Source organism: Micropterus salmoides, unplaced genomic scaffold, assembly GCF_014851395.1.
Source record: "Micropterus salmoides isolate LMB-PRFRI ecotype aquatic unplaced genomic scaffold, ASM1485139v1 Ms_hic_scaffold_20, whole genome shotgun sequence".
Classification (NCBI taxonomy): Eukaryota; Metazoa; Chordata; class Actinopteri; order Centrarchiformes; family Centrarchidae; genus Micropterus; species Micropterus salmoides.
The window spans coordinates 20,525,666-20,546,535 of record NW_024041151.1 but is presented as its reverse complement, the minus strand read 5'-3'; the positions used below and the strand labels follow the sequence as shown (position 1 = coordinate 20,546,535).

General features: G+C 39.6%; 1 protein-coding gene across 1 annotated transcript in view; it reads left to right on the top strand.

The window, feature by feature from the left end:
• The window catches only part of LOC119915058 (matrix metalloproteinase-17-like), a 69,777-nt gene that overhangs the window by 42,969 nt on the left and 5,938 nt on the right, over window positions 1-20,870 (top strand). The window contains exons 5-9 of the mRNA XM_038734619.1: window positions 6,713-6,889; window positions 7,850-7,952; window positions 9,710-9,792; window positions 10,421-10,573; window positions 11,167-11,424. Coding sequence (XP_038590547.1) covers window positions 6,713-6,889; window positions 7,850-7,952; window positions 9,710-9,792; window positions 10,421-10,573; window positions 11,167-11,424 — 774 coding nt within the window. The remainder of the gene's footprint in view (window positions 1-6,712; window positions 6,890-7,849; window positions 7,953-9,709; window positions 9,793-10,420; window positions 10,574-11,166; window positions 11,425-20,870) is intronic.

Below are 20,870 nucleotides of genomic sequence, written 5' to 3'. Positions count from 1 at the left end.
TCTGCTCCAATCATAGTGCTTTCAAACAGACCGTTATTCACAGGTTCTAACAGCCACTAAGGTGCAGTAAAATTGTATTAAAGACATTTGTACTGAAGAATAAACTTCTAAAATAGATAAAACTAAACCTAAGAACAGTATAAACAGCAAAGTTACTGCCCTTAATATGTTTGAAAGTGCTTACTTTAAAGAGAATGTCGGTTTTGCCAACCATAAACAATTCAGGGAGAATGATGGTACCCATTTTGTTAGTTTGGTAAAGTGGCCTTCGGTGTGGGAGAAGGTAAAATGTGAATCAATTCTGTGAATAATCACACCTTTCAAGGAAATGTCTTTCTTCCACTGTGATGAATTCCCTCTGGGGTAAAATTCGCATCCAGTGCATCAAACTTTTTCATCTGTAAAGCAAGCACAGACTCCTATTTTTACCTGTCAAATCTTCTGAAGACAAAAACTCTCCCCAAATGTCTTTAATCAACTCCCAAAGACAGCCACAGACCTGCTAGAACTCTCTCTTCTTCTGTGGTGTTGGGGTGGTTCGGCTCACCTCCGGATTTGTTTAGTTGTTGCCTTTCTCTACCACAATGAGGAGCCAGACTGACGCACTGAGGCAGAGGCAGAAAAGTTAATTAAACAACTCTTAATTTCTTTCAAGTCACACTCCGCCAGACCCACCTTGCTGCTGTCTCACAATATCCTCCTCCAGCATCATCAGCTTGTCTCTAAGGTATTGTTTAGCTGATGTCAGTATCACTGCTTCTACGTATTGTTCTGCTTGTACGACATCAGACGTTGAGTCCTGCCCGGCTTAGCTCTGCTCCCACAGAGTGATCACATCCATAAATTGTTGTTCTTAGCAACTTTTTCAAATGCATTGTAATCCCTTGAGAAGATGTAAACTTGTTAGGTCAGCCCAGAAGGTAAAAAGGGAATGTTGGTGCTTCAGCAGATTGTAGAGCAATGTAATCGTCTTTAGAAAAATGAGCCTTATCAGACAAATCCGTAGCTGAGTAATTGCCTTTGCTAATTCCCTTCCCCCATCTCCCGGTGCATTGTTCTCAGCGGGACCTTAAATCTGGGTCCACTAAGGCCATCTCCTAATGTGTATGATGATGCTGAAGAGTGGAATATTAAGCACCACATTTAGCGGACCAGTTCACCCCTGCTGTGTGATTGATGGTTCCGTCGTCCATTAGGAGTCGTGAGAGGCCGAACCTCGGTTAGATCAAATAAGTGGACGTCTGAAGCGCTGTTTTTGCTTTGACAGGCAACAAATTGCTTCTATTAATTATCACTCTGCCAGCAATCTGCTTCTGCAAACTGATTACCCTGAGTAAAACAAAAGCGTCATTAAGCAGGTGAATTTTTATGACATTCAGGTTTTTTTCTGTTTGTGTCCTACTGTGGTGTGCAGGCATCCTTGTGTGTACTGTTTATGCGTCTGTGAAGATGGTTTCCTCAGTGAGAGAGAAGAAACACTTATAAACAAGACAGTTTAATGCTACTATACTATCATTCATTTAAGCCTTCTTGTCAGATAATATGACATACACACGTACTGTATATTATCTTGAGTGGGACACCGTTTGTCCCAACGATTGTTAGTTCATGTTTAGATTTTATTTAATTTTATTAATTAATCTTTTGCCTTTATTTGATATGTGAAGGTACTGAGATGAGACAGGAACCATGGGAGTGAGAGGGGTATGAGAAGCAATAAAGGTCCATGGCTGGAATCTAACCATTAGGCTACAATTATGTTTTTGAAAAGAAAACATTTATGGATCTTCAATCTTGCAAAAAAAAAAAGGTAATGAACTGTGGTTATAGACCTTTGTTGGGACTTCTTGGCTATGACCATAGACAAAAAAAAGTTCAAAAGAAGTGGACGTAGCCACCGTGATGCCATTGGCTATTTTATAACAATTTTGAAGCCTCGAGGCATTTTGGCCGTCGCCATCTTGGTTTTTTGCAACCAGAAGTGACCAAATTTGGATGAGGGGGTGAAGGTGGGGAGAGAGATGCATTGCTATGCCTGAAAGGTCGTGCAGTAGCAACTTGTCAATCACAAGGTAGCCATGCCCTAAAGGATACCATGCTTTATTATTTTACTCTAAATGGGGCTGTAATTTACAAAATCATCATCAAAAAACATCATGTGGTATTGAAGAAGAAGACCATTAACTCGTTAGGAAAGTGTTTACTGAGGTGATAAATCAAGTGAGAAGTTGTCGTTTTGTCATTGACTTCTGTACTATTTGACTATTTGAGTTTTTGCAACCAGTGGAGTCATCCCCTGCTGGCCATTAGAAAGAATGACAGTTTAAGGTGCTTCTGCATTGGCTTCACTTTTCAGACCTTTTTTTTTACTGTTCCTGTCTTTCTCTTTCCATCTCTCTTTTTGTTAATAGAGGAGAATAGGGGACACTGCGTAAGACAGTGCAGTGACAGCCTCTGAAAGAACAAGAAACTCATTGATATTAGGGGAGAAATGTAGTATTTAGAGTATCCAACATCATGGTGTTAGATGTTATTTATATAGAGCATTACTGAAAGTGTAATTTAATGGTTTGCCTTTAAACCAACCCTTTATATCAAGTCACATCTTGCCTCTGCCCTGGGTTCCACAGCACCACATTTACAGACTGATGTGTGGCTGTAAGAGAGCAGACAAAAACAAATTATTCAAGTACAATACAGAAAAGAAAACAAAGCTGCTAAACAAACTGCAGACCAAGGAAATAGGTACAGGATCAGAATCCAGAGGCAATAAACAAAACACCAAAAAAACAGGTACAGATGAGAGGAGGCAGTGCGAAACAGTAGTGTTACAAGAAACCTTATCCTCTATATATATTACTGATTTCTGGTAAACAACTATGCCAGTGGACAGACTTGAGATGTCAACGAGTTTACGTCATAAGACAGGGCTGTGATCATGTACACCTGATTGTTCATATTGGGAATTTGATGATGGAACTATTGTCTATCTGGGTTTCCAAAGCACTGCTATGATTCTAATTAAAAGACTAGAAAACTTCCAGAAAATGTGCCTTCATGAACCTGAAATGAGAAGAAAACGATCACACATAATAATGACAAGTGACACTCACTTGCAAAACCAATATGCATTTTGCCAATAAAGATGAATAAACACAAGACAAGATGCTGTAATCATAGGCCACAGTGTTACAAGGACTGACATCAAATGTAAAAGCTAACCTTATTGCTACCTGCTTCTCTCCATCTATGGCACATTGTTTAAGCATTGTCAAGTACTGGAGCTAGTACACAAGGTTGTTCCAGGCTTATTATTCAGTTTGCATTTTGAAAATTTCACATTAACTTTCTTGTGCACTTACAGGCTAATAAATCTTGTCTGTCATTTAAATAGGGAAGCCGAGGGAGAACTGAGTAGTAAGATATCTTTACCACAGAAATTGAAATTGTACTGATTGTAGATGTCATAGTTATATTAACGATAATAAACAGAAATGCAACTTAAAAACATGAATATATATTGCAGTGTGAAGAAGTTTGATTGTGGAACAAAATTATCTATTACAACGTGCAACAACATATAGCATAACACAATACAGAAAACTGAAGTGATATACATTAAAAAGCACCAACTCTAGACCCCCGTTGGAAACATAGTTTGAAATGCAACATTATTGATTATGGACAATGGAGGCTGATAACCAGCTGTAGAGGTTTTTTTGCCACAGACCAGCAGCTGCTATTGTACATTCTGGCACTGTTGTCCATTCTGTTTACCAGTTTGGGGGGAAAGCAGATGTATTGATGAGGAGCACTGGGTGATGAGTCAGAAGAAGCTGTTTTTGTGTCTGGCTGTTTTGGCTCCAATTGTCCAGAGATGCTTCCTGGAAGGGAGCATTAGTACGATGTGCACTGAAGAGGTTGGTAATGATGTTGGATGCAAGCTTCTTTGGCCTGGAGTAGCAGATATTTCAGAGAATGGGGATGTTGTTGGCAATGATCTCTGGTCACTCAATTATTTGTCTGGTCTGGTCTTATCCCGTGTGGCCCAAACCAGAGAGAAATGCGCAATGGTGGACTGGACGTTGGCTGTGGGCCACAAAACTGTCACTGACCAGATGCATGTCCTCAGCTGTTGCATTGAGTGCATCCCCATATGAGCCTTTGTGGTGAGTGACCCTTAAGGAAGATTGTACTTTCTAGGAACTTTAAGATGAATGTGTTTTGTCACCGAGTGGTATCATGTTGTATTGATTCAGGATTTTGTTTTGTGTCCCGTCATGTCGTGCCCTGTCATGTGAAGTTTTTCCTTGCCACTGCCGCCAAGTGCTTGCTCTTGGTGGGAATTGTTGAGTTTCTGTAAATAATATTACAAAGAGTACAGTAGACCTGCCTCTATGAAAAGTGCAATGAGATTACTTCTGTGATGTCAGTTGGTGCTTTGTGTAACTGTTCATAGATTATGTAAACCAACTGACAAAGCTAATGTTAGCTTGTAGATAAATGACCCATTTAGGCTATAGAGAAAAAGAGATCATGTGTAAAATGGTCAACACACTTGACCTGACAAAATGTTGTTTAATAACAATGGGTACTGGGAAGGTTTTAAATTCTCTATCACAAAAATAACAAACTGAAATTACAAAACTTAGTGCCAATAACATTTTGCTAAATTGACACCTGACATCAGATGGGTTAGCGTCATTGAATATTTCTAATATTCTATGATTACTGCTATGAATAAATAAAACACACTAATACCTACATTTACAAAGGTAGGATTGGTAGTCAAGTTTAAAGTATTGTTTGCCTGTAACTAGCTGATTTACACAATTTCTACAGTTTTAAAGGTGCAACTCAATTTAGTAAATCACTTGTTTGAAACTCCTTTAGTTACTAAGAATCAAGTAAGGGTTTTGTAAATTGCTGGTGCAATCTAATAGACCAGGAGCTCTGGAATGAAGGTGTAAACTGCAGATGTAAGGTCCTCAAACAGATCTCAAGTTATAAAGACTGACTACATCTTCCATAAACATGCTGGCCCTGAAGGTAAACTTCAGGGCATCCACGAAGGACTATGTGGTGCTTTTGAGGTAGCCAGACATAAGTCTTTCAAAGACCTTCTTAGATCAAAGCCACTGTTTCCTGTGATCCTAGTTTTTGAGGACTGGAGGAATGGCAGAGGTCTAGTGAATGATGCCCTTAATTCCCATCTTCAGCATTATGTAATGAAAGCATTTGGGTTAATAAAAAGCGCCTTAACGGTTCACTGGTGAATCAGCAGAACAATATTCAGTATTCTGTATTCATTCATCTATAGAGCTACAAAAAGTATTCCCTGTCTCTCTATCTGTCTCTGCCTTCCTAAACGAATCTGGTTCATCCACCCAATTCTCTCCACTCCTACTTTGTCCACAGGCATTACATTTATTCTGTCAGCCCCGCATGGACCGTAAATGTGATGACATGGTACAAACCCTGTTCTGAGCCCCTGTTCTCTCTCGCTCTCTCTCTCGCTCGCTATCCTTTCTTTTGTCTACCTTTCCTCTCTGCACCATGTGCTGCGGTAGATTAGACTTGGCATTTGCCTCCTGAATACCCCAATTGGGTAACGTAAGCCGAGTGCATGTCCCAAGCCGAGGCCAGCCTTAGGTTAACTGAATGCAGACTTGAGCCTAGCCACCAAGGAACTCTAAGCTAGCTTGGCTCGGCATGCTAGCTCTCCATATTTTTGCAAATATAAATCTCCCCGGGTTTTGTCTTGCTTCATAGAGTCCGACAAAGAGTTTGGGAGGCTTTCTCTTTTCTGCTTTTAGCTGAACATCAAGTGAAAGGTGCTTTAAGGTGTCTTTCTGCACTTTGATTGCCAGCCCAGGGAGTCAGGCAGTATTACCATAGTTATCTCACTACACCACACACGTAACAGCACTCAAAGCCTTCTGAGCCATCTGTCATGCCTCTTAATTTGCACCAAAGGCAGATGTGTTGAAAAAGGACAAAATACCTGAACAGGGGTATGACATAGATTTATAGTGGAAAGGTCACATTAATGACTGTCACCACTGGGTCTTACCAAAACCATTTACTAAAAATTGTTCATGCCCTGTTTCTACACAAACTCACATTATATTTAACAATGCAAGTAACATGTTTGACCATTTGAACCATGCTTTTGAAAAGCTATACCATTCACACGTTACATTCATTCATTTAGCTGACACTTTTATCCAAAGCAGCTTACTATCCCTATACATGTCAGAGGTCGCACGCCTCTGGCGCAACTAGGGGTTAAGTGTCTTTCTCAGGGACACATTGATGGATGTATCACAGTGGATTTGAACCTGGGATTCTCACACCAAAGGCATGTGTCTTATCCACTGCCCCATCACCACCACATTATCCAAGTGTATGTGTAATGTTTGTAAATTTACACTGGAGATTCAACCTGACAAGCTACATGGTGGATCCATTGTATAGTTAGGATTTCTCATTTCATTATTCAGTGAGCATTTACCGCTCGTTTTCCGCCAGTAAGTAGTTTCTATTTTAAAAGAAAGTTAAGATTAAAACTACTGTGACACAAATTGAGAAGTTGCAAAAGCTTCATGCAGTTTCACTTACTTTCCCTTTCTTGACATTTCTGCATTTTCTTAGCGTCTTTTACCACCATTATGTAAATTGTTATTATTACCTTTCTTGCTGTCTCCTTCAGACTCTCATGGGATGGATCTGTTTGCGGTGGCAGTCCATGAGTTTGGTCACGCCATCGGCCTGGTCCACACCTCAGCGATCGAGTCTATCATGAGACCGTACTACCAGGGTCCTGTAGGTGACCCTTTGAAATACGACCTACCCTATGAAGACAAGGTCCGTGTCTGGCAGCTCTACGGTACGAGGGAACATGTAGTCAATTTACTATATGTTTGTGTGTGTGTGTGTGTGTGTGTTTGAAATCAAAAAGTGAGGGTGTGGGTAAATTAGTTGCATTTCCATCAGAATTTCTATTAATAAATGTAAAAGTGTTACAAATAGCGCACACATTTGAAAAATAGTTTTTTAGTAATTGATCAGTACTGGGGAAAATGCTGTCTGAAATTAAACTAGGTGACCATCTAACTTTGAAGGGCACCTTATAATTAGAAGGAACAGCATGTAAGATATTTATTTTTTTTACTGTTAAGCCTATGATATTTTTCCATTTTATCTACTGTACATTTTCCTCAATGTTGTATTATATTATTATGAACATGGAATCTACAGTACATACTGGCTAAATTAGCTGTTCATTTGATGCGTCATACTAGCAAGTGAAGAGGTGCTGTAAAACCTCAGTGTGTGTGTGTGTGTGTGTGTGTCAGTGTGTGTACACATTGATGAGATGTACTTTACCCATATCTGCGTTCACAGAATCATCCCCTACTCCGCTGACCGTGATTCCTGAGCCTCTGCTGTAATTATGCAGTGGTGGAAACAGTCGATTTCTGGTGACAGATCAGCAGATACAGAGTTCTCCTCATGCAGGGAACACCAATTGATGAGTGATGTAAAGAAAGGTTATTGATTTAATGAAAACACGGATGTGTTAATTAGACCTGGTTAGGGCATGTGACCTTATTACACCATTCTCTGGTATAGGAAAGAGAATGATGAACCGCAAGAGGAGTAAATGAGTGGACAAAAATAAAACAGACAAAAGGAGATAATTACACATAGTGTGGGCCGTGCTATACTATTAGAAAATATAGGAAAATAGTAATTTTGCAAAAGAACTGGGGTGGAGCAAATAACTATCAAAACAATGTTATTACATATGTTGTATATTCATTTAAATTGACATTTGACCTTTTAGGTGTCAGAGACTCTGTGTCCCACACAAACCGACCAGGCAACCCCTCCCAGACAGCAGAACCTCCTGTCCTGCTGGACCTTCCTGAAAACAGATCCACTGTTCTGTAAGTAGATGTAAAGATATGTTCACACATGTTCACATGCACCAAAAAACAATCTGCTGTTATAGTACAATATTGCATAAAAAAATCCACTTCAGCCCCTTTAACAGTCTCTCAGTCTCTATCTCTAGGACCCTGCTTTTGTCCCCAGATTAAATGCAGTGCCCTGACATTGCAATTTTGTCTGGTGAAAACTGATGTTTTCCAGCCTTCACTCATTCTGCAAATCCCATTCAACATGACACCGCGTGTGCTGTAATGGCCAGAGGAGTTTTGCAGTGAGAGCAGTGTCATTACAAATTGGATACAATTTTGGTACAAAAAATGCTGCTTGCTCCACAGGCGGCTAAGGACATATGTTATTAGGACAAGTGTTGCTCTTTGATACGTCTCATGGCACCAGTTGTCAAAGGTGGACAAGCACAGATCCATCACATAAATATTTGGAATGTATGCTTTGTTTTCCTTGTCCAAGCTGATAGAAATTCCTTAACTGTCATGTTTACATAACCATAAGAATGTGGCTGTTTTAAAGTAAGGGCCATAATAGAAGTTCAGCTACATTCATAAGAAAACTACTCTTAATAAGCCTGACATAGGTGATATTATTTGCAGGAGATTTCTATTTTTTGATGGTTTCCTTCATATCAGCATAATTGTTTGTTGTTGTTTTTTTTACTTTTTCCCACTTCCACTGAAAGACAATGTAATTAATTCTTGCAGGAATACTCAACATTTAGATTTTTGTAGCTTGATAGGAAGTCATGAGGTGCCAACAAAGCAAATTAGCTGAAAGGCCAAAAGTGAGCTCAGGAGCCTGCCCGTCTAATTAAGTAATTCCCAAAAGCCAGTTGGGCGGCTATCAGCCTGTAGTTTTTCAGATTATCAAGGATAATTAGACTTAATTTTGACTATTTATGTATTGAGTGTATACACATACACTCTGTCTCACACACACATATACACACCCTAACCACCAAGCACTAACCTTAAAGTAGCACCCCTGAGGTCCAGCAAAAGACTTAGAAATAGAATGAAGACAAAATATCTTCATTCTGAAGGCCTGCAGTTAGTTTCAGAAAACACACAGAACAGTAAAGAAGACAAACAAATCAAGGCAGTGCTGAGATGGATGGCGAAGCTAAATAGGCAGTGGTAAGACTTCCACTGCCTTCATTAATCATTTTCCTCTGACTCCATCAGGTCATGGTGCTTGAAAAAGCTGGATTAGGCCTGACAAGGGCAGCTGTACTGACCACTAGGCAGCGGTGTAGTGTTAATAGAGCTCTGAATAGAGACCTTTGTCTCTCAGCCCTGTGGTGCTAATGGCTTCATCATTGGCAGGCTGGCCACGTCGGTGCTTTAAATCACTTAAAAACCTGGAGGATAAATGTACGGAGGGACCTCACCCAGTCATGCTTATAGCGTCTGCTCTTTTGTTTAACCTGGTTTCACTGATTCAGGCACAGGCACCGCGTCACAGCGGACGACCAGAAAGGTGTGACCAAACTTTTGATGCATAAAAAGATCTTGATAAGGATAAACACATTTTCTAATTTAAAGAAAGTATTCATGGATTAAAGTTATCTTCACTCTTATAAATATGTAATAAATCCTTTTATATGATAGATAACTCATTGGTGTACAGAAATTGTGTGTGGTGAAAAGATTTGTTTATGTCCAGTTTTATGTAAGAGCCCCCCCCCCCCTTTTTTTTTTTACAATCTTCTCTCCTCCTACTTTCTTCACATTGCTCTCAGGCTGGCACGAGATGCCCCAGACAGATGCACCAGTCACTTTGATGCAGTGGCCCAGATACGAGGGGAGGCCTTCTTTTTCAAAGGTATGGAGTCACAAAGGGAGACAGACAGACGCAAAGCTACAGAGCTGCGTGGGAAACATACAGAAGAAGAAGAAATTAGCTAAATGAGTGTAAGGAAGAGCAAATTCAAGAAGAGAGAAAAGAAGAGGGGTAGATGTAGACAGGGCCTGTTGAGCCCTGCTGAGAGGCTGCAGGCCAAAAAATTACATCAGGCTTTCATGCTTGCCCTCTGGAGGAATGACCTCCAGCCTCCCACTGACAACAGAAACAAGAAACAGACTCATGTGCATTGAGCAGCATAAGTGTTAGCAAAATATGCTTTTAAAAACTTTTTACTCTTTAATACATTTTACAAAAGATGGCATTAAAAGTTTATAGATCATTGTTACCATCAAACAGTAACCTAAACTGTACATGTACTTCTAAACTTCACTGCTCACTGCAACAGTCAAACTACTTCATTCATAGTGCCGTTTATAAAATCTTTACACAAACATGGCAATGACAACATGAACCATTACATTCCTTTACAAATGCAAGTTTCCCCTTAGGGAATACAAAAAAAAGGCCACCAGAGCCATTATTATTTATTATTAGCATCCCAAATAGTGCTGATCCTACTAAGTCCAGACTGTCTTGTTCCCCATAGGAAAGTACTTCTGGCGATTAACAAGAGAGAAGCACCTGGTGTCTCTTCGTCCCGCTCAGATCCATCGCTTCTGGCGGGGCCTCCCAACCAATCTGGACAGTGTGGATGCGGTGTATGAGAGGCCTGGGGACCACAAAATAGTCTTTTTCAAAGGTACAGTACTAAAAAATTTACCAATATGCTATCAGATCTTGGAATGAGTCTTAAAATGTGCAAAAGGTTAATCTGGTTCAGTAGTGTCAGCGAGCATCCACTATCCAAATCTGATAGCTCAAATGAACACATAGTTTAGTACATACTGTATTTTAAGCAGAAGTGTGTCCACAACTTTTTTTTTAAAGTGCAAATGACCTGCAGACTTGTGATTAATTAATCCACGCTGTAAAGAGGCAAGATGAAAAGAGACACTTCCCCCCTTCCTTACAGTGTAGCTGAGACTTTGAAGGAAATTTTGACTTTTTTTTCTCTCTGTGAGAGGGCAGGCGAGTTATACATTACTTCTTTTTTTTAAAACGGGTATGCAGAAAAAAGGGCATGTTTCACATTTGATATAAAATGTAAAACAGCCTTCCTGGCTGAGAATGTTCTGAATTGGCTGCGTAACAGAATTATGTGTGAATCCTTTTTATTTCCAGAGACTGTCCTGTACATATCTTTCAGGTCTCATCTTTTCTAGTGTACATGCCGCAGTGTGATGTATAAAAGTATAGATTGTTAGGAAGATTTTCTGTGTCCACCCTCTTCAGGTCTAAAGTACTGGGTATTTAAAGACAATATCGTGGAGGAGGGTTACCCTCGTCCAATCACTGACTTTGGCCTACCCTTGGAGGGCGTGGATGCAGCCTTCGTCTGGCTACACAACGACAAAACCTACTTCTTCAAGGACAGCCACTACTGGCGCTACGATGACCACCTGAGGCGCATGGACCTGGGATACCCTAAAGACAGCACGCTTTGGAAGGGGCTGCCATCACAACTGGATGACGCCATGAGGTGGTCTGATGGTAAGTAACCTTAAAAAACGCTTTCTTCTCCAAACACTTCCATGGATGTGTAGATGTAAAAGAAGGCAGGGACACTGGACACATTTGCTTTCATACATGGTCGGACATCATATGGTCCTAGTCTGTTACAATGCGTTCATTATTGCAACCTTTTTACATAAAGTGTGGCCATTATCTCAAACTCTTTTACCTTTACTTATGAATTAGAGGTGCCAGATGTAAATTACAGGTACATAAATCACAATGATACTGTACCATAACATGATAGAATATCACGGAAGCACATCTCTCTTTGTCTTTCTCTGTTTCATGGCAGTTCTCTAAAGAACTTCAAATAAGTAAATATGTGATAATAAGGTTTTATTGCTACTTTTTCAACATTCCACAATATACATGATAAAAACTATACTGCTAAAAGTAATCTATCACCCAGAGTGAAAAGGTGTTTAGAAGGAAGCCAGTGACATTTTTTGACCTTTTCTGTCTTTATTTAGAAATTATTATAAAAACATTCTGATTGATCACATTCAGTCTATAAATGATGAATCACCACTGTCTGTTTCTTCCAGCGATAAATGATTACATTTCTCAGAGAAAAATAGAGTTGTAACACTCCACCAGAGCATCAGACCACTGGTAGCTCTGGTATTTGCTGGTGCCTAAGGCAAGACCGTGCAATATCCTTCTCAGGGGAAATCCTCAGAGAAGAATGAATTTCAAGAGAAATATGAGACATGGATGGAACAATTATGCAAGTTAGCATACATGCAGCTTCAGGTTTTGAAAGTTTTATGATAAAACACTGAAGTAGTTGGAATGATTTAAATGTGTCTTTTGACTAAGTTGTCAAAATGTTGTCCACTCAACAAAATGTTGTCCACTCAACAATGATTGAATACTTGCTAAACAAATGACAAATCTATCTAGTTTAGTGCTAATTAGCAAATGTAAGCATGCTAGCATTATCACTGTGAACACATTGGCATGCTGTCATGAGCATTTAGCACAGTTATCATGGCTGCCTTGTGGTGCCAATGCCAATGCCAATTATAAAACAAAGAAAGAACTAATTTAGCCTGGTTAGTAAGTTACACCACAGAGATTTCTTATCAAGCTACAATCAAGCTAGCAAAGTCACAGATAACATGGTGAGCTCACAACCAATATCATCACAAAAGCATTTGTTGTGGTAATTGGAAGTCTCCTTTTAACACACAGCATGCAGAAAATACACTTTTACCAACATAAATAAACGTATTGAAGTATTTTAACAGAGCTTATTACAGATCAACCTGCCATAATCAAGAGTCTTACTCTTGAAATGACTCAGGGGTTATTAGCCTGTCGCCGGTGAGATTTGACATTTGTTCACCACTTTTTTTTTTTGCCATTTGTTGCTTTTTATTTGATACTAAGTAGTGAGAGGCAGGGATTGTGGGAGAGAGAGGAAAGAGGAGAGAGCAAGGAACCCAGGCCAGACTCAAACCCGTGCCACTGCACTAAGGACTCAGCTTTGATATGGTACGTGCTCTACCAGGTGAGCTACCGGGGTGCTGTGTTTGTTCACCACTTTTGACAGCTCTAAAACGTTTAGTCTCTGAGGACAAGAGAGAATAATTTGAAGAAGACAAAGTGGCATTCAGCCCCAAGGGCTTGGTCTTCCAATAATAGTGATAGATGGATAAGGAGAGAGACTTTGTGAGTGTATAGCACAGTTATCATGGCTGCCTTGTGGTGCCAATGTCATTAAGTTACATTATATTGAAGTCTGAGTTGGATTACAGAGGTTTGCACCTTATTCTCTTTGAATTAAGTGGTGCTCTTGTTTATCAGCACAGTTCTTTATTATTTTCATTAACTAATGATTAATGATGTGTCTGTTTGTAAAGACCATAGACTTTATAAAACATATACGACATGACATAGTGGGCAGTGGCTGGCTGCAATATAGGTCATATACACGCCTCCTGCATGTTAGCTCTTGATTGAGTCTGTTGGGTATATGCGTGTGACCTTGATACCACGGCTTCAACCCCAATCACTACGGCACAGACTCTGGCCATCACCAGTGCAAAATGGCAGCACCTGTAACCTCGACACCTCGCCCATCTTTATTCAGTCTTGATATGGCTTTCAGGATCTCATCAATTATATTAAAAATATTTTATTGTAAATGAAAGGAATTATAAATAATTGATGAGATCAAAAATAACATGCAGTTGTTATTACCACTTCTAGCTCTAACATTTCACCTGAGAAATTTATTCCAATTTGTTGGTATTCATACAGTGCATTCTGTCACAACATTTATTTTTATTTCATTTGACTTTATTTGATTTTGGCAGTCTCCCTGGATGTATCCATACACAATATTTTGTTGGCATAGCTGCAGTATGCAGATTAGAGGCACATTTGCATTTGATTGTGTTTTTCATGTGTCAAAATATTATTTTGACGTAGCACATGTGATCTTTTTTTTTGCCAACACTCTGCTTTGCATTCACAGAGTCAAACACATTCAAACCTTGGAGCTCACCCAGTGTAATCACAGAAGAGCAGCTCCACTGTAGCAGCTGAGTGTCAAGGTCGCGATGTCTGCTTCCATCACAGGATCATAGTCACAGTCATCTGATCACATATGCATGTTAAATAAGGGTGTAAAATGGTCTAACAACGTTTGTCCGAGAAGCTTTGTGCAACATGTATTTTCTGTTAGGCTGTTTAGTGTGTGTATTAAGCAATAAATGATGCTGCGGCATGTTTAGATGAAAAAGAAATGCCCACAAAAACCAGCCACTGAGTCCTGAAATTTGAAGCCACTCTCAGTGGGTGCCAGGATGTCCCTAATCCCCCCTGCAGCATGTGAATACAAGGAAGCTCTTTCCCTGTCAGGTGTTTAGTGGTCTGTGTTCTGTCCCCGGTCTCGCTCCAAGCTCTTTGATGTGTGTACGCACGTGTGTGTGTGTGTGTGTGTGTGTGTGTGTGAGAAGAGGCCAATCGCACTCGGTCCTGACTCTGTCTAACCCCCCGCCATTATCACCACGGAGCCTGGAAGGGTAAACTTGGAAACCTACACGCACAAACACACATAGACAAACCATAAGGGCTGGGAACAGGAGCCACATCAAAGCCTGTTCTGTGTTTGTTTCACCAGCTCAGGATGAATAGAGAGAGAAAAGAGTCAGGCCCTTACGAAACAAAAATATATGGCAATATATCAAATAATATAATGAAATATATTAAATTATACATTCACATATATGGGAAACTAAGACATATATTTTTCAATATACTGCAATATATGCATGGGCCATGTATGGCTATATATTGATATATATAAAGAAATATATTGCAATAAAGACAAAAACTGTTTCAAATGTAGTAGTTTAATTGAAACAATTCATTAATTTGTCTTTCATAAATTAAGGCATGAGTTTCCATAAAAATGAACAAATATTCATGAACAGCCCTCTCACTTGTATAGGTACATATTTCATATATAAAAAAGTATGATAGAATATATAAAAAATATAAAAACATTGAACACGGGAGAGAAAAGAGTGATATGACCACAAGAAGGAGGGAGGAGATATGGTGACACTTGGGTATGGGAAAGAGAGAGATTGTGAAGACAAGGGAAGGAAAAGAAATGATGTTAGGAAGATAGCTGGCTTTACTCTGAAGACATATTGTGAAATCATAGAGAGACAGAGAAAGGCATTAAACCCATAGAGAATGGTTGCTGTGGAGGGAAAAGGGGGCCTAAACTGTATTAATGTAGCTGTAATGATGATAATGATCATAGCTGCTGACATTAGTATGGCACCCAGGAATAGTTTAACCTTTCAGTCACAGACAGAAAAAGGTAGAAGCATAGGAAAATGAAATTCATAAGGCTTGAATATTATCTTTTACCTGTAGAGGAAGTTCACATAAACCAGTCAGCATCCATACCTGTAGTGTGACTGTCAGGAAGTAATCACACCTTTTTTTTTTTTCAATCAAGGGTTTCAAATATTGCACCAAAGGTAGACTAAACACAACTGAAGAGACCTACAGTTCATAGAGTTCCAAGTTTTCCCTTAATGGATAAGCCTAGTGACAATGTATGTTTAGGTTTCTGTCAACAAATTTCATGAAAAGACCAAAACCAGCAATGATCCTACTAACAAGGGTTCCCTGTGTGGTATGCATTGTAACAAGCTCCAGAAAATTATAAAACAAAGAAAGAACTAATTTAGCCTGGTTAGTAAGTTACACCACAGAGATTTCTTATCAAGCTACAATCAAGCTAGCAAAGTCACAGATAACATGGTGAGCTCACAACCAATATCATCACAAAAGCATTTGTTGTGGTAATTGGAAGTCTCCTTTTAACACACAGCATGCAGAAAATACACTTTTACCAACATAAATAAACGTATTGAAGTATTTTAACAGAGCTTATTACAGATCAACCTGCCATAATCAAGAGTCTTACTCTTGAAATGACTCAGGGGTTATTAGCCTGTCGCCGGTGAGATTTGACATTTGTTCACCACTTTTTTTTTTTTGCCATTTGTTGCTTTTTATTTGATACTAAGTAGTGAGAGGCAGGGATTGTGGGAGAGAGAGGAAAGAGGAGAGAGCAAGGAACCCAGGCCAGACTCAAACCCGTGCCACTGCACTAAGGACTCAGCTTTGATATGGTACGTGCTCTACCAGGTGAGCTACCGGGGTGCTATGTTTGTTCACCACTTTTGACAGCTCTAAAACGTTTAGTCTCTGAGGACAAGAGAGAATAATTTGAAGAAGACAAAGTGGCATTCAGCCCCAAGGGCTTGGTCTTCCAATAATAGTGATAGATGGATAAGGAGAGAGACTTTGTGAGTGTATCTGCACTCTGCAAACTGAGGATATTATGGTCAGTCCTCACTGCAGGGCTTCAGAGAGCTACAGGACTTGTTTTTACTCTGGACTGAGAGAAAAAAAATGTGTTTCTAATGGTCCTCAGACCTTTCTAGGTACAAATTGTGTGTATAGAGCACACCTTAATGTTATTCCAACAAGCTGTAGCCTGGCTTGCATATATTCTCATAATTATGCAGAGGAAATGCTACTAGGTGCCGTGAGCCTTCACCCACTCACAAGAAAACTGCCTAGGCCAGCATCACTCCCATTTTACTTTACCATGTACATTATAGGCATTTTAATTGTTGCCCTTAATTGTTTAAGAGCAACCATCATCAGAAATTAGGGTTTTCTAGTCAAAACATACCTTTCCTTGGGATTCTTGTCAGGATCCAGCTACTGGATTTTGCTTTAACAAGGAAAGTGGAAATGTAACTCATTGTTTCTTCAAAGGCAGAGCTACCTACAAGTAAAGGCATTTAAGTCTTATTTATGTCTGCCATATGTTTGGCATTTATTATCAAGGCCAAAGCATGGATAAAGATATTTAGAGTAAAAAGCTGCTTCCATAAAGTTCTTACTCTACTATGTAGCTGAGTCATGGAGGCAGTACATTGCTGCAAAATCCTTGCTACATTATTCATTTTATTTAGAAAGAGATGCTTGAACATATTGCTCACAAATATTCTTTGATAGCTATTCCACTCAATGTACAGGTCCTTGACTGCAGAAAACATTCAGAAGTACACTGAATGCTTTGATTGTTCTCTGTCCTTCACTCATATTTTGTTTCATCTCATTGTCTTACTTCCTTATACACGATGAATGCAAGGCTCATACCTGTATGATTAGATTTTGTGTGATTGCCTGACAAACATTTAAATACAAAGAACATTTACTCCACGGTAAATGGCGAGTTCCAAGACCAATAACAACAAAAGAACATTTGTCACTTCAATGGAGCTCCTTCTCCTGTTTATCTCTGGCCTCTTATTCATTTGAGTCCACAGTTGAGCCACAATACTAATACTAATACACAGTCACATGTTTACTTCTCTCCTCGTGTTTGCCACAGTCACCAGTAAATAGAGAAAATGAAGAGGAATCAATAACATCTACAGTATATTGTGGTTGGTTATGTGAATAGCCTTGTAGGAGGAGGTTTCCTACCAGTTAACAAAATCCATTTCTGAAAGTTGTGAATATTCAGGAAACTGAATTTGAGTTGGTAAACCAAATTCAAACTTTATATCTCATTATCATTCACATTGTCACTTCTGATTAACACATTATGCATTTTGGAAACTTTGTTCCAACAAAGTTTTCATCAGGAGCACACAGCATTTAGTTATTTTCTTTTATTCTCTTAGTGTCCTTTTGGTATTTTGGTTACTCTAATTAACTTAAGTACCCTAAAGTGAAAGGACAGGCACAGTAGGTGGTGTGTCAGTAACAATCAAGTGGCACAGTGCAATTATGATGTCAAGAATGCCCACAAGGCGTTGCTGTGTTCTATGCTGGCCAGCACACCCACAGAGACCCTACAAAATGAAATAAACCCCTTTTATGTATGTAATCCTGGCCAAATGTACTTATTCATTCATCAAATAGTACATATTTGTGTAAATGCACATTAAGATTATGATGATTTGTAACAAAAGCAATAATACCAGTAAGGCAGATGAACAAAATACAGGATTGTTTGTTTGCTTCTACTGGTGCTCAATAACCCAGTCTCATACGGCGTGGGTGCTCAATCTTGCAGCTAGCATATTTATTGGCTACAACTCAGCTTTTCCGCAGAACAAACCCAATAATAAATACAGGGTATGTCTGCCATCTTAGATATGGTTGAGATCATCCATCAGAGCCCCTAGTTGAATCATCGCTGTCCCAAAGGAACTATTGGCAACCAAAAAATAAAAGCTTGTGACCACACATGGTGACTGGCAGTGTTGATGTGTGCCAGCTTAGCTATTATTTTCATATGGAGAGACTGGATCCTACCACCTGAACAGCAAGTGCACCTAATGTTTATCAGGTTGTTGGATTTAGTTTAAGTCTTGTGTCAATAGACTAAGGGATCTATTTTTATGTGAGTGCAGTGTGCAAAGTGCAGATTTGAGTCAATGAAATTGTGTTTTGAATTGATTTTTTATCCCCATTAAGGAGAGTGTCATTGGAGGTTACACAAGGAAACAATACAACATATACTTTTTTTTGCAGAGTAAGAATGAATATCATGACTTATGTCTTTCGTGGTAGCTTAATGGTTTCCATTTGAGAGCAGGGTTTGATTTGAAAATTCTTCCTTGATGAAATAGATACAGTACAGTCAGGTGGATTTGGGAAAGAAAAGAAACACACATTATCCAAAAAATGCTATGCTTTGGAAATCATCACAATCAATTTCCCATTATAAATCGCAGTCAACTCAAAATTTGTTGCACGTGAGCGAGCTTCTTGTCCCACCCTTTTAACACCCATAGTTGCCATAGTTGAAATTAATTAATGTTAATCCATACAGACTGCATGACAAAAGCTCAAAAAAAGAAATTTCATACCGTGTGAGACTGAAGTTCTTGTTGGGGAGGTTGAAGCAAGAGAAGATATTGTTTGGTGGACACAAAAGTCACATACACAGAAGAGTGTTTGTGCCCCATTGTCGGGGGTGATTCGGCTGAGCAGGAGCTGAGTGCGTCTCCACTGCACCTACTGCCTCTAAACCCTCCTGCGGAGTCCTGTAAATGCAAAGAGACTCCATCCACTCAATTAACGAGGCTGCGGATGAGTTAAAAGAAATAAGACTTGTTTTATGTGACATAAGCTGTACACTGAAAGATCTACTTAATAGATCATGTTATATTTTTCCATATCCATCAACATCCACATACTGTCGCATGGTGTTTGCCTCAAAGACCTGGGATTAAGGCAATGAACATGCAATTACAATATATGAAAGTATACAGTCCTTTTTGCTCGACTGAGGCATCAAAAACAACATGAGTTTAAATGTAATTTGTCCTACTGTTCACCTTATTTATGAGAATACATTTCATAGCATGCTTATATTTATTACAGATCCAACTAAATATGATTACCAATTAAACTGTACAACATGTTTGGGTGGTGGAACAGTGGTTCAGTGGTTAGCACTGTTCCCTCACAGCAAGAAGGTTTTGGGTTCAAATCCCAGCCTTTCTGTGTGGAGTTCAGCTTCCTCCCACCATCCAAAGACATACAGGCTTAGGTTGATTGGTTGTTTGTCTATGTGTGGCCCTGTGATAGACTGGTGACCTGCCCAGGGTGTACCCTGCCTTTTGCCCAATGTCAGCTGGGATTGTCTCTAGCCCCCCGTGACCCTGTACGGGGGTGTTCTATTGCAAAAACAGATATGTCCGTTTGTGTTTATTATCCATAATCATAGTTATTTATGTGTGCACCCCAGGGAGTAGCAATCGAACAAGTGTTGGGTTGTTCATATCTCATTTAAAGAAAAATATATTATATCATGTTACTATTGTGCATGTCAAGGAATATCAATATCAATATCAATATCAATCAAACAGGTGATTGTTTATTCGTTTAAGAATGGCTTTTATCTGCTTTTGCGAATGAACCATTTCAAACCTTTTCATCTTTATGTGCTTAGGCATGTGTCAGCGTTACCGTGGAGGGCCGCACATTCTCCCGTCAAGTTTGTTTTTTATAGATCCCAAAGTTTGCTTAGAAAGTGGCATATGTAACATTTATAAATGAGGCCCCAGACTGTCCTCTCCGTAAACTCACCAGTCTGATTGCACTGCTGTCATATTGAATTAAATACGATATGTATCCTTTCTAATCCCCACCCTTCTTCAAATTATTCCCACCCTGTCTGGAACTGATGTACTGTGGGGTATGGTAGCAACAGTGTAAAAGTTTTATGCATAAATGCTAATTTTAAGCCAGATGATGTACACTCTAGTAAAAATGTAATTGCCAATTAGACCAAATGCACGCCTGCCTCATCTGAAAAACAGACCTAATGGCTCTGTATATGTATATAATCATATATATGTAATCTTGTATACAACAAACACAACCTATAAAAACATAGTCCATATCTGTTCCCCTTCGAGGGAACTCGAACTGCGTCGTGACAACACTATGGGAACGCCTCTGGGCGTGGCAGGGCTGAATCATGAATGAAACTACTCCAATCCTATTGGTGTTGCAAAAACGGTAGCGTGTGACGGCGTAACTGGAAGCATATGTAAGCACGCCGGCACATAGGACACATCAGCTTTTTTTCTATTCAGCATGCACTCTGAGTATGTTTGAAAGCTCCGCTACCAAGGAAGTTGTTGTTTTACCCGGAAGTCCTCACAAAGCAGAAGAGACCATGTCTGCTAATCAGTTCCGACAATGTATTTTTCCATGCCCACGCTACATCACGGCTGGGGATAAACACGAGATATGTGTTTCCTGTCTGGGGATGTCGCACACCCAGGCAGCTCTCGAGGGGGCTGCCTGCAGCCATTGCGAGGCCCTTTCCCTTAGGGTAATTAGGTCTC